The 14,312-nt window shown below is 40.0% G+C and overlaps 3 protein-coding genes across 3 annotated transcripts; all 3 read left to right on the top strand.

Annotated features, from left to right (window-relative positions):
• Window positions 1-2,994: 2,994 nt before the first annotated feature.
• LOC126787755 (eukaryotic translation initiation factor 3 subunit G-like) lies at window positions 2,995-4,924 on the top strand. Its single transcript, XM_050513656.1, is given in 4 exon segments — window positions 2,995-3,206; window positions 3,706-4,039; window positions 4,620-4,838; window positions 4,840-4,924. Coding segments are annotated over 4 exon segments (825 nt in total). The 5' UTR covers window positions 2,995-3,019.
• A 793-nt stretch (window positions 4,925-5,717) lies between these two features.
• Window positions 5,718-8,242, top strand: LOC126787750 (uncharacterized). The gene is made up of 2 exons (XM_050513652.1): window positions 5,718-6,146; window positions 7,518-8,242. Exons 1-2 carry the CDS (start codon window positions 5,795-5,797, stop codon window positions 8,048-8,050), a joined length of 885 nt encoding a protein of 294 aa, XP_050369609.1. The 5' UTR covers window positions 5,718-5,794; the 3' UTR covers window positions 8,051-8,242.
• A 1,479-nt stretch (window positions 8,243-9,721) lies between these two features.
• LOC126787754 (methylsterol monooxygenase 2-2) lies at window positions 9,722-13,857 on the top strand. Its single transcript, XM_050513655.1, has 7 exons — window positions 9,722-9,969; window positions 11,046-11,183; window positions 11,823-11,968; window positions 12,125-12,244; window positions 12,341-12,553; window positions 12,643-12,723; window positions 13,347-13,857. Exons 1-7 carry the CDS (start codon window positions 9,940-9,942, stop codon window positions 13,405-13,407), a joined length of 789 nt encoding a protein of 262 aa, XP_050369612.1. The 5' UTR covers window positions 9,722-9,939; the 3' UTR covers window positions 13,408-13,857.
• The last annotated feature ends 455 nt before the right edge of the window (window positions 13,858-14,312 follow it).

Below are 14,312 nucleotides of genomic sequence, written 5' to 3'. Positions count from 1 at the left end.
GAAGTTTAGGCACACCACAAGACTGAGACGATCCCGTGTAATACCTAGAAAAAGGATTAGTATGCTCACACATCGTATCCCCACAGTTACCCTTCATAGTCTCACTGCCAAACTTGTTAGTGAATAAATGAGTTTCAACCTCAACCCTAGGTACTCCTAAGCCCTGCAGAGGCTCACCCTTGCCCAAAGTACCTTCAGTCACACTAGTATGGCCAATAGGGCTAGCAAAAGTAACAGATCTAACCACTGGACGTGTAGATCTAGGCATAGTACCACCAATAGGATCAAAATCATCAGATATATCAACCAAAGTAGCCTTTCCAAAGCGTGATATAGGTCCATTAATGACAGGGGAAAAATTAGAATGAGCAGTATTACCATCAACACGAGCCTTCGTCGAGGAACAAGTAGGTCCAGTGATCGACGGAGGTGTAGGTAACAAACCCAGATGTGATGCCACAGGAGATTGAGGGATCGAACCAAAAGCTATAGATCCGGGGGAAACAAGACTAGTAGTAGGAACCGCCGTAGAGGACACAACAGTACTCGAGGCTGGTAACGAGGCGCGATGTTGCTGAAGCTCGGAGAAGAGAAGCGACTAAAATTTGGCTAACGAAACCTCCAAGGACGCTTGTATAGAGGCCTGTAAAGATGCCTGAAGGGAGGACTCCATCCGATCCAAGTGAGCGCTTGTCTCGTCACGATGAGCTTGCAGCTCAGCCTCTAAATGCACCAGCTCACCAGAGAGCTCAGGAGCATCATGATCAGTGGAAGAAGGTGGACGGATTTGGCCCTTAAGCTTCCCCATGAGCACTGGCTCTAGATACCACTTGTTAAGGTCAAAGCCCTAACCAGAGAAGAGGATAAGAATTGAGAGGAAAGAAGGATAAGAAACTTGAAATAGCTAATTCATTCCATGATTCCCAAAGACTGCGAAAACAACTACATATAACAGAGCAACCCACTTGGACACGTGGAGGCTCAACACTGGACAGAGCTAAAACATAATTAACTCTAATTAACATATAATTAACGACTACTTAGTAATGATAAAGACATCATTCTCCTAACAAGATTGCGTCTTGGCAACCATAGCGGTCATAGGAGTTAAAGATAATGACTTTGACTCAAAATCAAGCTCAGCTTTAGCAGCTAATAACAAAGATCGAAGTTCAAACATTGAAATTGGAGCATGATTAGCCTTAATCATCATCCTTAGAGTGCTAAATTCAGATGGTAAGCCTTTTAAAATCAAGATCATAATATCCTCATCTCCAATCTTAACACCAATTGCTGCAAGTTGATCCCTAGCAGTCTTAACTCTAAGAAGGTACTTATCAATAGAATCAGACCCTTTCTCAATAGACTGCAAACTAGACTTGAGATGAACTACATTAGACCTTGAAACAGTAGCATATCGATCTTTCAGAGTAGACCATACCTCTTGAGCAGTAGAGCAACCAACCACATGAGACAAAGCCTCAGGAGAGAGTGTGGCAGTGAGCAACGATATAAGATTGCAATCTTGCTCCAACCAACCTTCATAAGCTTCAGAGTTTTCAGTAAGCTTTCCATCATCAGCTATGCTAAATTGAGAAGGAGCAGGACATGAACCATCCACAAACTTAAGAAGCCCATGACCTCGAAGGATCGAGTACATCTGAAAGTGCCAAGTCGGGTAATTGGAGTCTTCGAGCTTGACCGAGATAACAGTAGAGAGATTGGCGAGGAGAGAGACAGAAGGGGCCACCATTGTTACAGAGTTGAGAAAAGCTTGCATCTTGACCTTGAATCTTGAAACTGCAGAGGGATCGAAGAAGAAAAGACTGAGGGATTGAAGAAGAAAATTGGGAATTGAATTAGAGTCGCAGGAGGCTTTAGTGATTGAGATCCCTGGCGACTGATACCATGCTGAAATACAAGAAACAGTTTTACTGTATCAAAGTAGGGAGAGAATGTAGAGATGAAGAAGACGGGTTGGCAAACTGTCTACAGTGGGTTCTGCAGTCCTATGGTGGTTGGAGGTTAGGTTTGAAGTGTGGGCAGCCGGTGGCGCATTGCCATGTTCCGGTGGCGAACGATGAGACTACTGCACTATTCTCTTGGGTGTCCATTCGAGTGGGTGGCCGGAGTAATTCTCTTTGTGCCATTTACTCTTGGGCCCCAACTGTGTGGGGTGGGTATGAGGCCCAGTCACTGTTGGGTTCGGATATGGGATCCTAGAAGACGATCTCTGCATACTGGTTTCTACGTCTATCAGAGAGGTTCTTCTTAAGGATGGCTCCTCATGATTCGAAACGTGCTTTCGACGCTGTCGAAATGCGTTAGCCTTGTCTCAGAGTTCGATGGTTTCTTCTTGGATTCCAAGTTTATAGTTTAAGACATTGGGATGCCAGACTTTGTTTAATTTATTTCACATGGTTCCATTAAGTTTATTTCACATGGTAGATCATATTTATGTTGTACTCCTACATTTCTTATCAATGACAAATTGACAATCTATCACTCATATAAATAAATAAAAAGAATTTTACGAATCTTTGGTATCATCTTTTATCATTCAGATCAATAACTTGCCCAGTACTATTTTCCTAAATGAGAAATTATTAGTGATCTGGAATTGAAGCACGTACTGTATCTATATTCTGTGTGAATTAATGCTTTTGCTCCATTGTATTGTTTTTCCACTAGTTAACTTGATTTTTCCATGCTTTTAAGTTCACTATTTTTCCACTATTTTCGTAGCTGGCTGTGTGATGACTGATGAGCAATCATTACTGTAAATGAAGAATAATTCAATATGGATCAAAGGTGTGAGACCCAATCACATGTGGTTGGTAAAAAGAAACTTTGCACCCATTTGTTATGAAAGCATAATGATAAAGTTAATAATGTATTTGTCACAAAAGGCATGTTTCTTTCTTCTTCGTATTAAATAAGATAATCATGTTAAGCACTTGGGCAAATTCATAAGTTAATGTGATGTTGTGGTGATGATCTTTCATTCGTATGTTAGGTAATGAAGAGCAAGAAAACCATCTGCTTCTGCATCCCTGCCCGGAAACCTAAGGAAAGGAATGATCAAGACAAGCACGATGACGGATCCCATTCTAGCTCTCGTCGTCGCCGGGACGGTAAGAACAGAGGAGGGCACGTCAGCTCAACGGCTCCTAATGATGATCAAGGTGAAGGCAACAATGACACAGGCACTACTACTGCCTCAAGCACTGGTGTTGGCGCTGCGGCTGTTGTTATGGTGAGTACTGCCAACCTTTCTTCCATGGACAGCGCTGACGGTGTCAGCGCACATGGAGGAGGTGGTGATGGCGGTGGCGGTGGCGGTGGGGGTGATGGCTAATGATCGTGAAACGCAAAATATGTTGCTTTTCCGATTTATATATTAGATGATTTTCCTATTTATATGTTCGATGATTTTCCGATTTACATATTATATGATTTTCCAATGTTTTCTTCATGTTTCTTGACCTGTTTGGTTATTGAAAATGACTCTATGAAGCTCGAGTAGTACCGTTTATAAGACCTTAAACCCTAACGAAGAAACTGAAATCAACCAAAACAAGAAAAACGAAGAAACTGAAGATTCCGAATTCCCAAGGCTGTAGCCTATCGCAATCTTAGAACCATACTTATTCTTCTCCTTAATTAGTTAGAATCAACCAAAGAGCATGTTGGTCATGAAAACAGGAACAGCAGATGAGGCCCGACCGGCGAAGCCAAAGTGGGGAGAGCTTGATGAGGACGACGGAGACGACCTGGACTTTCTTTTGCCGCCGAAGGAGGTGATCGGACCCGATGAGAACGGCGTCAAGAAGGTAATTGAGTAAGCATTCAATGAGGAAGGCAGAAAGGTTAAGATCACTACTACCATTCGGACTCGGAAACTCGCTAAGGCTCGGCTTAGTAAGCAGGCGGTGGACCGCCGCTCGTGGGCTAAATTCGGCGTCGCCGTGAATGAGATCGCTGGCGAGAGCCGGACTTTGGTCTCCACTGAAAAGATTCATCTCGAGCGCGCCCAAAAGCTCCTAGTATGGTTTCTTCTTCTATTGTTATTATGTTGTTTTGTTTTTCGGATTTTTGTAAAGTTCTAGCTAGAGTTTCTGAGGAAGGTTCAGGTTCTGGAATAGATTTTATCTACAATAACATTTATAATGATAAGAATTTTGGAAGGAATAGTTTTGTGGATTATGATTTAGTGTATTAATTAGAATTTGGCTCTGAACATAAACACGGTAGCTTTAGAGTTCATCGTTTGTTGTACGACTTGTACCAGAGTGTCGTTGCTTTTACTATATATTTGTACAAATTGAACTCTGGCTAGTTTGATCTGAAATATGCTCTTTGGTTCGGAAGATGTTGGAGTTTGAGTAAAGTAGTTCTTGTTTTGTTTCATACAATGAGGGAATGGAAAAGGTCAAATATGAGTCGGTACTGCAGGCGGCCTTGCTTTTTCCTAATCAAATTTTTGTTGCTAATTTATTCGAGGGAGTCATTGCATTAGAGGATCTCATTCGTCTACACGACTGCAGTTGTTTTTGCATGCACATTGCTACATGCTTTATTTGATCCATTTTCTATTTGAATATGAAACTCTAAATAAGGAGTAGCAAGGCGGCAGATCCAGAACCTTTGGCCCCCAAAACGATTGCTACTTACATCAAATGCAGGTACTGTATGGGTGAGCATTGGACTTCAAGTTGCCCGCACAAGCATCTTTTACAAGAAACAGAAGAATCTGAAGTACCTGTACCAGATACCAAGACTGCAGAAACCAGCAAGAAGACATATGTTCCTCCAGGCTTGAGATCTGGGGCAGACAAAACAGGAAGCGATTGACAAATTCAATGGGTATGGTTACGATAATCTCATCCTTAGCGTCGAATGAACCGCACCCAGGCCGAATTAGAGTGTTTCTCCCTTCTCTGTTCTGTTCGTTGATTCTTATATATCAAACTTGATATCAAGATAACTGCATTATCAAGACCGATGGCTACTTTTGGGCACTATAGTTGTTTGTTGTATTTATATACCAAGGCAAGTGTGTTTGGGATTTTGCTTTGATTCATGTGATCAGAAGTGTTTTCAGTTTTACTGTGGCTAATTTCTGATTTTTGAAGAAGCCATGAGTGTATAGTAATTTCTCTTAGAAATAATCGGGATCGACATGGGGAAAATTTAGAGAACGAACTTGGTACATGAGGATTGATTGAGAAACAGTAAACGATGGGAAGACTTTTATGTGCCGACAATGATAGGCAAGGCTCCTCCCAAGCTGCTTGCTCGAACTTGAACCCTATCGTTGCCCTGAGGTTATTCCGGACAAATAATAGCAATCTATATCCATGGTTTGTGATTGTGAACTACATAACAATTTTAGAACACTGATGACATCCATGCATGGTAAGCCGAGTTTTAGAACACTGAGTTACATAACAATTTACATGCATGGGTTGTTAATTATGAGCATCTAGCTATTCGATATACTCGATATATAGTATTCGCATTGGACCGGAGTGCAACTCAACTACGCAAATTATCATTGTTGCTGAACTACATGATGGATGACATTTTCGACCCCCAAAAAAAAAAAAAGGGGGAAAAACTCATTACAGGAGTAACTCTTGTTTTACTAGAGGTAAAAAGTGAAATAATAAAAACAAACCGCCGTTTCTCATTTGTAAAGGTTTCTAGAGCAAAAACCTAACCCTCTCTCTCCAAACACAACACAACCCAACCCAAGCCAATCTCACATTTCTCTCTATCTCCACTCGCCGCCATGGCTCTTGCGCGACCAGGCTCAGCCAACCAACCGGCAAAGATTCGATGGGGCGAGCTCGACGAGGACGACGGCGAGGACCTCGACTTCCTCCTGCCGCCGAAGCAGGTGATTGGCCCCGACGAGAACGGCATCAAGAAGACCATCGAATACAAATTCAACGACGACGGCAATAAGGTCAAGATCACCACCATCACTCGCACCCGTAAACTCGCCAACGCTCGCCTCAGCAAGCGCGCCGTCGAGCGCCGCTCCTGGCCCAAATTCGGCGACGCCGTTCATGAGGACGTCGGCGCCAGGCTCACTATGGTCTCCACTGAAGAGATCCTCCTTGAACGCCCTAGGGCTCTTGGTATTTGCTTCCTCTACTGTTTTCGACTTCGATAAATTTGTGTATGAAATTCATGTTTAGGTTTCTGGGCTTTGATGATTGAATATAGTTTGTTCTTTAGTTTCACAAAGTTGGGCTTTTTGTTTCTTAACAAAGGTTCAGTCTTTTTGCGGTGTGTTTCTCTGATGAAATGTTGAAATTGAGTTCATGCATATTTATGCTAGTGAGTTAGATAAGAAGCTAATTGAGTCTAAGTTATTTTAAGAATTCACATACTTTGTTGTAGCTTATGAATGGGGAAGGGAAATGTAAAAGGTAGTTGATTGGTGTTTTGATTAGGAACATTATCCAAAGGTTGCTGCATGTGTTGGGAAGATTTTTGTTATTGATTTTAGTTCTTTGACATTGAACCAGTTATGCTCCAAATGAATTAGATTGACTTTGGAAGATTTTTTTTTTTGGGGTGGGGTGTAAACTGGTTAATGACATTACCGGATTTAGGAGTTGGGGTGGGGTGTAAACTGGTTAATGACATTACCGGATTTAGGAGTTGGGGTGGGGTGTAAACTGGTTAATGACAGTACCGGATTTAGGAGTTATCCTTTGTTTTGTCTTGCTCGTCTAAATTTCAAAGAAAAGCCTCTTGCTTTGCTTGTAATATTTGAATGAGTGTGAATTGAAATAGTAAACTTGTTGATTGACGATTGTTTGCTCTGGGATTTGCAAGGAAGTTTATTTGTTTCTTGGATAGGTATACTGAGTGAGGGCAAAGAAACTGGTTAATGTCCGTAACATGACTAGCCATTTTCCTTGTTTCCTTCACTTTTCCTTAGTCTACACCTCTTTCTATGCAGTAGTTGGATTTGGAACTTTGTAGGGAGAACTTCACATGTAAATAAGATTCAGCCTAGGAACCTCATGTGTGGAATATCAACTCTTACCTCTAGTGCTTGAAATAGTAGAAGGAGATTTGGTTCTACATTTTACATTGAGAAACTCCTTAATCCTAGACACCTGTACGTTTGCAGCCCCTTGATTTTGTATTACTGGACATTATATGTTAGTTGTGGGTTTAGGGGATATAAAAATTGGATCAAAACTTTATCAAAGGACGTACAATACTAGAGTTTGAAGTCTTAGTTGATTTTGACAACACATCAGGCCATTTTTCTCTCTGCTTAATACAGACCTTGCGTTGCTTTATATGATGAAACTTGATGTTGATGGTGTCATGGATTTCATTGCGCTTTGTTTTTCATGAAAGATGCTTATTTGCTTTTGTTTCGACAGTGTCATATATGAACTGTTATTGTATACCATGTGGTTACGGTAACTGACTGCTAGGGTTTTGTCATGTCATCTCAATCTTTTAATTTGTTGAACTTGAAACAGGTACCAAGGCCGAAGAACCAAAGAATGTGAGTGATTTGACGTCAATTGGCAAAGGCACTAGTCTCAAGCTTTGTAGGGTATGTGGTAAGAAGGGTGACCACTGGAGTGCACAGTGCCCATACAAAGATCTTGCCCCACAGACGGGAGCTTTTAGTGATAAGGCTCCTACATCAGATGCAACAACTGCAGTTCCTGGGTCTGGCAAGAGTACATATGTTCCTCCCGGCTTAAGAGCTGGCGCAGAGAGGGGGGCTGGAAGTGATATGAGACGAAGGAATGATGAGAATTCTGTGCGGGTCACCAACCTTTCTGAGGATACACGAGAGCCTGATTTGCTTGAACTTTTCAGGCCGTTTGGGGCTGTTAGTCGTGTTTATGTTGCTCTAGATAAAGACACCCAAGTTAGCAGAGGATTTGGTTTTGTTAACTTTGTGAACAGGGAAGATGCTCAAAGAGCCATCAACAAACTGAATGGTTATGGTTATGATAATCTCATCCTCCGGGTTGAATGGGCCACACCCAGGGCGAATTAGATTCTTTTGCTTTGTGTTCCTTTGTTCCTCAATCTTTTACAGATGTTGGCATCAAGCATGTTTAGCTAAAGTTTAGTTCTATAATGTTCTATGTAAACTTTATTTAAGATTTTGGCTTCCCTCTTTGGTTACCAAATGTATGGTACAAGTACTTATTTATTTTTTTATCAAACAAGTACTTATTTTGGTCGAGTAACCCCTTGAGAATGTGTGCTTGAATTTGTTTTAGTGTGTACTACCAAATGAGATGTGGAACAGGAATTATAGCTTCAGTCGAGAAAATTTTAGCCTTTGCTACATGAATACATGTGCTTAATATATGCTGATCCTTGCACTTTTCATGCATTCATTTTACATTTTTACCGATGACATACAGTCGTCCATTCTAGATATGAATTAATAGTCTGCAAGGTGTTACCGACCTTTTGCCGTAATGGATCATTTTACTTCTTTACTCTGTAAGCGCCGGTCCACCATTTTGTGTTAGGATAATGATCCTGGAGGGGCAATGAGGTCGGAGCTGTGTGAAGAAATCTTAGCAGAGTCTGAAGGCAATAGACCATGAAGGAGTGCAAATTCAGACGGACTGGGGCTTGACAGACCTGCCGGAAGTCTTAGACATGGCATTGCAGGTAATCCACAGCTCCAGGATCTTGCTGTGGTTGGTTTCCGGTTAGCATTATTCGGAACTATAACTCTGTATACCAAGGGTATGAGGCCTTCCATCAGAGATAGAAGAGAGATGGATGGAATGGATTATAAGCACATTTGGGACTGGTTATCACTTATAAGCAGAATGAAAGATAAAGATGAGAAGGAACTGGTAACTTGTTATTTTCTTTGTACCTACATGTGACCCTAGGAGGCAAATGGAAAGCTCAACTTCCACATTGAATTCTAAATGAAGCTACTGGAATGATTGCAATTGTCAAGTCTGGTCCAGAAATGGTATGCCTTTCCATTCGTTCAGTGTCGGTAGTGTTATAATGACTAGGTGGGCATTTCCCTCCAACGAGTCTAATATCCCCTCCGACTCCTCGGAACGAGCCAGAAACTAAGACTTTTTTTGGCTAGTTTTTTTTTTGAAGGGTTTGGAACCCAGCCAAGCTGGAATGCTAAATATAGATTGTATGATGAGCATGTTGGCGGTAAGTTCGAACGGATCAGTCCGCAGGCATGTGACGTCTTAGCCCTAGTTCATGGACTTCCTTTTTGTATACAAGCAGGTTTCACTAGGCTGCATGTCGAGAGTATTGCTCAGAGTTTATTCTCGGTGCCGGACTCTACTCTTGAAGACTTCAAAATGAACGAGGCTCTAATAAATTTTGAACGTTATAGTTTCAGCAATGCAGTTGGGGCTCTGTCCGCAAGACAAGGATTAAACGTTACTCATAAGGTGGCGTTGTGCTATTCAACTGAATCACGGTTAAGAAATTTCATTTTCTTAAGCCTCTTAATTCACTGAACCAATCTTGAATATATATTTTTTCTTACAATAACCAAGCCCTGAATTCATTGGAAAAATACGTTACACACTTATTGCATGTATGTTCGGTTGCTACTTTAGCAACTTTGCTAGTATGTAGTTTTATTTTTTATTTTTTCATACAAGTTTTTGGTCGAAGAAGGAAGTATGAGCCCAATGTGCAACGAAGCACCAAAAGACCACACAATAGAGAGGCGGACGTGCACTGTCCGACTCCTCTCGTCATCATCGCAACTTCATATATAAACAAAACACTCCGAATCATAAAGAACCCAGATTCCCCTGACAGTCTGTACCCACTTTCATATCTCGTGCGGTGTTTCACTTGTGACACAGAGACTTGCCCACTACCTCCTTCATTGCTCTCGGCTCTCTCCCTCTTGCTTCCCTCTCTCAACCTTTCATGGCTTCCATTGTTGAATCTGGCTGGCGGGTACGACCTTTTTCACCATCCTCTGTTGTTTAGTTTTCAATGAAACTATGAAAGTTTCAACCTTTTGTTGCTTTGTTTATTAATCTTGGACCAAGATTTGATCTTTGTGATGGGGTTTTCCTTTTCACTATTGAATCTGAGAACCCATTGTGGAATGTGGGTTATTGGTCATGATTGGTTTCTCTCTATATCTTTTTTGTGGTGTGGCATGATGCAATGATTGTGATCTGGCTAGTGCATTTGGATTTGATGCTGTAATTATTGGTTTTTTCTTTTTGTTGAGTTTTTGTGATATGTGCGATGTTCTTAGTGATATGGACTGTGGAAAGTGACTTTACTGCAGCAATAGGTGTTTTTCAAGAGTGGTTTCAGTTGTGGATTTGGTGATATTTTATTGGTATCGTGTTTCTTCAAACTGAAAACTGTGGTCCAACGGTTTGATGTGCCTAGTGCATTGATTTCGGCTGAGGATTGTTGTTATCAGATTGATAGTGAATAATATGGTGATGTTAAGAGTTCAGGACAGATTTAGATGTCCGGTATGGGCATCAGGTTAGTTTGTAGTTTAACTATGCTTGGATGTGAAGCGATGTAGGTTATTGTATTGTTTCTCTTTCTTTTGTGCATTGGGTACGTAAATGCCAGGTGTAGGAGTGTAAGTTTGATGCCTGGACAAATGATCTACGATTTATGGCAGTATATTGTGGCTTTGTGTGCATTTGAAGGTTGTGTTTACAGATACATAGGTAAAGAAAGATAATCAACTGATTACATGAATGGAGATCTGCATCCTAGTGACAAGAATCACTCTGCATTGGCAGTTGTTCTAGTTGTTTAATAATGGCAATAATAATTCTTCTTTTGATTCTTTTAATATTTGGTTTTGTAATGTGATTAGTCTGAATAAACTTTTAAGTATTGGTGTAGATTGCTTTTAACTTCCCAGATGATAGGGAAATCTACAATGTCTCTGTTATAAACTTCTGTTCTCTATATTCTGGAATGATGACTTTTCCCGCTTCATGCTTGTGATGGTCTTTATTGCATTGTGATATTCTTCTTTGCTTACTATGCAGTATCTCATCACAAATTTCAACGACTTTCAACTGGCATGTCTAGGAAGTTTCTTTCTCCATGAAAGTGTCTTTTTCTTGTCTGGACTTCCTTTTATATATCTTGAGAGGGCAGGATGGCTAAGCAAGTACAAGATTCAGGTGCGTCTTTCTTGCTCTTCAGATTTCCAGATACAGAAGTGTATATACCTGAATATAAGGAAGCATTAGTTTGGTATTGTTTGGATGGGGCTTGTATTCCATCTTTTATTGGAAATTGGAAGGTCAAAACTGGAAGATGAATTGAGTTGCAGATCTATTGAAGCCATTGTGTGGTGGAGTTAGGCAGTGGAAAAGATATGTTATGTGGAGCTTGTATGGTCATGAATAGTTTAAATCCCAACTGATTTTTGTTAATAGGTGTTATTTTGAGTAGAAGAGAAGAGGTGGGACTCAACCGTCTTCCATTCCAACTTACACTAAATGACTATCTGTCTTTTTGAATAATATAACTCTGTTTTAAAACCTAGTTTATCAGTGAAGCAAATTTTGTTGGCATCATCAACTTGTCTTCTGAAAAGAGCATAACGTTTGGGTTTTTGTGGACTGGAAGGAGGGCTTATCATGGAGCTAAAGAAATTCTTTGATAGAAGATTATGGCTTCTTGCTTCCTTGATTTTCGCAGTCATCAAAAACTATTTACCCTTCTGTTGACTTGATTTATTTTCCTCCAGTAGTTTTACCTATGTATGTTATAGTTAGGTACTTCCTTTCCCTTGACTTAAATGTGGTTTTGTGCAGGATAAAATTAACAGCCCAGCAGCTCAGGAGAAATGTATCACTCGCTTACTGCTGTATCATTTTTGTGTCAATCTGCCAGTTATGATAGCTTCCTATCCCATCTTCAAGTTCATGGGGATGCGAAGTAGTCTTCCATTGCCGTCCTGGTATTTTCAGGTTCTTTATATGCTAGAGTATATAACTTACCAATTGTGAATCTAATGTTACAACCCATAATAAAAGAAGCTACATAAGTTAGTTATATATTTTGAACAGTTAAACTCAAAATTGCAGTTACTGAAACACTGCATATGGTTTTGCAGGAAAGTGGTTTCGACACAGATAATTTTCTACTTCATCCTAGAGGATTTTATTTTCTACTGGGGACATAGGGTTCTTCATACAAAATGGTTGTACAAGCATGTGCACAGCGTTCATCACGAGTAAGCGATATATGGAAGTAAACTTATTGGGTACTGATAGTTCTTAAATTTATTCATCTAATTATATACTTATTTGTTGATGTGTATATTCTACAGATATGCTACACCTTTTGGACTTACTTCTGAATATGCTCACCCAGCTGAGATCTTATTCCTTGGCTTTGCTACAATTGTTGGTCCTGCCATAACTGGGCCTCATCTGATCACTCTGTGGTTATGGATGGTGCTCAGAGTGTTAGAGACAGTTGAGGCACACTGTGGTTACCATTTCCCATGGAGCCTGTCGAACTACATACCTTTATATGGAGGGTCAGTTGAAACACTTATCTTCATCTTCTAGAAGTCTCTACAATTTTATATATTTCTTTGTTGACTGAAATGGTTTTCTTATTATCCAGTGCTGATTTCCATGACTATCATCATCGTTTGCTCTTTACCAAGTCTGGAAACTATTCATCTACTTTTGTCTACATGGACATGTAAGTTTTTGGCATATTGAACTTGAAACATTTTTTTTTTTGGTCCGAAGCGCTTGAAGCTTTAGGAATAGGATATCTCTATCAATCCTCAGTCAAAATATGAATGAATCTTCTTACTCATATTCTGTCAATTGATTGTTCAGTTCAGTCTGTAGATGAGTAGCACAGGGATTGTAGTGTAGTGATTAAGCATCTTATTAACTTTTAGTTGTGAATCAAACATTGTGAAGGAAACATGACCTGATTGGTATTATACACAGGGAGTTTGGTACTTTGGTTTCTGATTAAGCAATTTTTCAAAAAAGAAAGCAGCATGGTCTGTTGCACTGCACTTTTTCATAACACAAAAACACTCAATTCTGCTGAAAATCCCTAAAACTTCCCAATAATTGAATTAGCTCATGATTTATTTTTGAAGACACAGCTTATTGTTGAGACCCAAAGTGTTTTGCCGAATGCAGGAGATAAATTGGTGTTCATTCTCTTGTAGGTTTGTATATATATTGCTTCAACCATAGTTATCAGTATGAATCATCTAAAGAAGTAGATGAAATGACCAGTTAACCAACCAACAGCTTTCTCACACTCTTCTCATACTTTATCGTCTATGCATTATATTTCAGGATATTTGGAACAGACACAGGTTACAGAAAGCTGAGAGCACTGGAGAGGAGTCGAAGATGATGGCGACGGCACATACTTTGGCAAGGGTAAATGCAACAGCAAGGAAATGTGACGAGGCCATTCTCTCGAAGTAGCTGGACATTAGTAAATTTGGTTTTTCCCGTTTTCCTGTAGCAGTATTTCTAAGGATGTCTTTGTTTATTCCCCCTCATCTTGTGTGCGACCACCATTTTCTTTTTAATTTTTGCTCATTTTGAGCTAGTGCTAGATTGGAACCATTAGAATTTATGCAAACACTTCTGGCCTATTCCTTTCTTCGATGAAACTGCCCTGTAAGTCTTTCCAGCCTGGCAGACAGATTGCATAACGAGAGTTGTTCCGATTATGGCCATGCTGCTGCTTTTAAGTTACTTGGGTCTTAGTGGTTGGAAAGTTATTCACAACCAACTGTATGGAGTATCAATATTTTGCGCAAAACTTTATCCCCATGATACTTAATGTTGCCAACTTGCCATATTCCGTATTCATTGGACCTTTTCCGGACTCCACTATGCTCGACTTGATTATCAATATATTTATGGGTGCGATTTCTCATGATCTACCAATATTACCCCCTATTATATTTAATTAAATAAAAGAACAAGAAATCTTAGTAATAATAAAAATAAAAACGAATACAGAACAATTAATGGCTTCAGGTTTCATTGATGCATGGATCATGGGAATCCCTTTGGCATATCCATGTGTAACAAAATCACCATATGTTTTGGGTGTGATGCAATATTATTCTCCAATCTCCATCAGCTCATTCCTAGCTTACTTTAGATGAATTACTACATATCTTATCGAACTTTAAACATAGAAATATAATTAAAAAGGAGGGAAGAAGGAGGAGGTCATCGATGATGTGAGAAAGTGATTGGAGATAATATTTTCTCTGCTCTCTGTATTTCTTCTGTTTTTCT

This window comes from Argentina anserina, chromosome 3 (genome assembly GCF_933775445.1).
Source record: "Argentina anserina chromosome 3, drPotAnse1.1, whole genome shotgun sequence".
Classification (NCBI taxonomy): domain Eukaryota; kingdom Viridiplantae; phylum Streptophyta; class Magnoliopsida; order Rosales; family Rosaceae; genus Argentina; species Argentina anserina.
The sequence above is the reverse complement of the archived record's forward strand: the minus strand, read 5'-3'. Positions and strand labels throughout refer to the sequence as shown.

Excerpts from the sequence above, each read along its gene's own strand:
- LOC126787750 (XM_050513652.1), top strand. The coding sequence starts at position 5,795 with ATGGCTCTTGCGCGACCAGGCTCAGCCAACCAACCGGCAAAGATTCGA. Across the intron at positions 6,147-7,517 it reads TGAACGCCCTAGGGCTCTTG|GTACCAAGGCCGAAGAACCA; the intron begins GTATTTGCTTCC and ends AACTTGAAACAG.
- LOC126787754 (XM_050513655.1), top strand. The coding sequence starts at position 9,940 with ATGGCTTCCATTGTTGAATCTGGCTGGCGG. Across the intron at positions 9,970-11,045 it reads TTGTTGAATCTGGCTGGCGG|TATCTCATCACAAATTTCAA; the intron begins GTACGACCTTTT and ends CTTACTATGCAG. Across the intron at positions 11,969-12,124 it reads AGTCTTCCATTGCCGTCCTG|GAAAGTGGTTTCGACACAGA; the intron begins GTATTTTCAGGT and ends ATGGTTTTGCAG.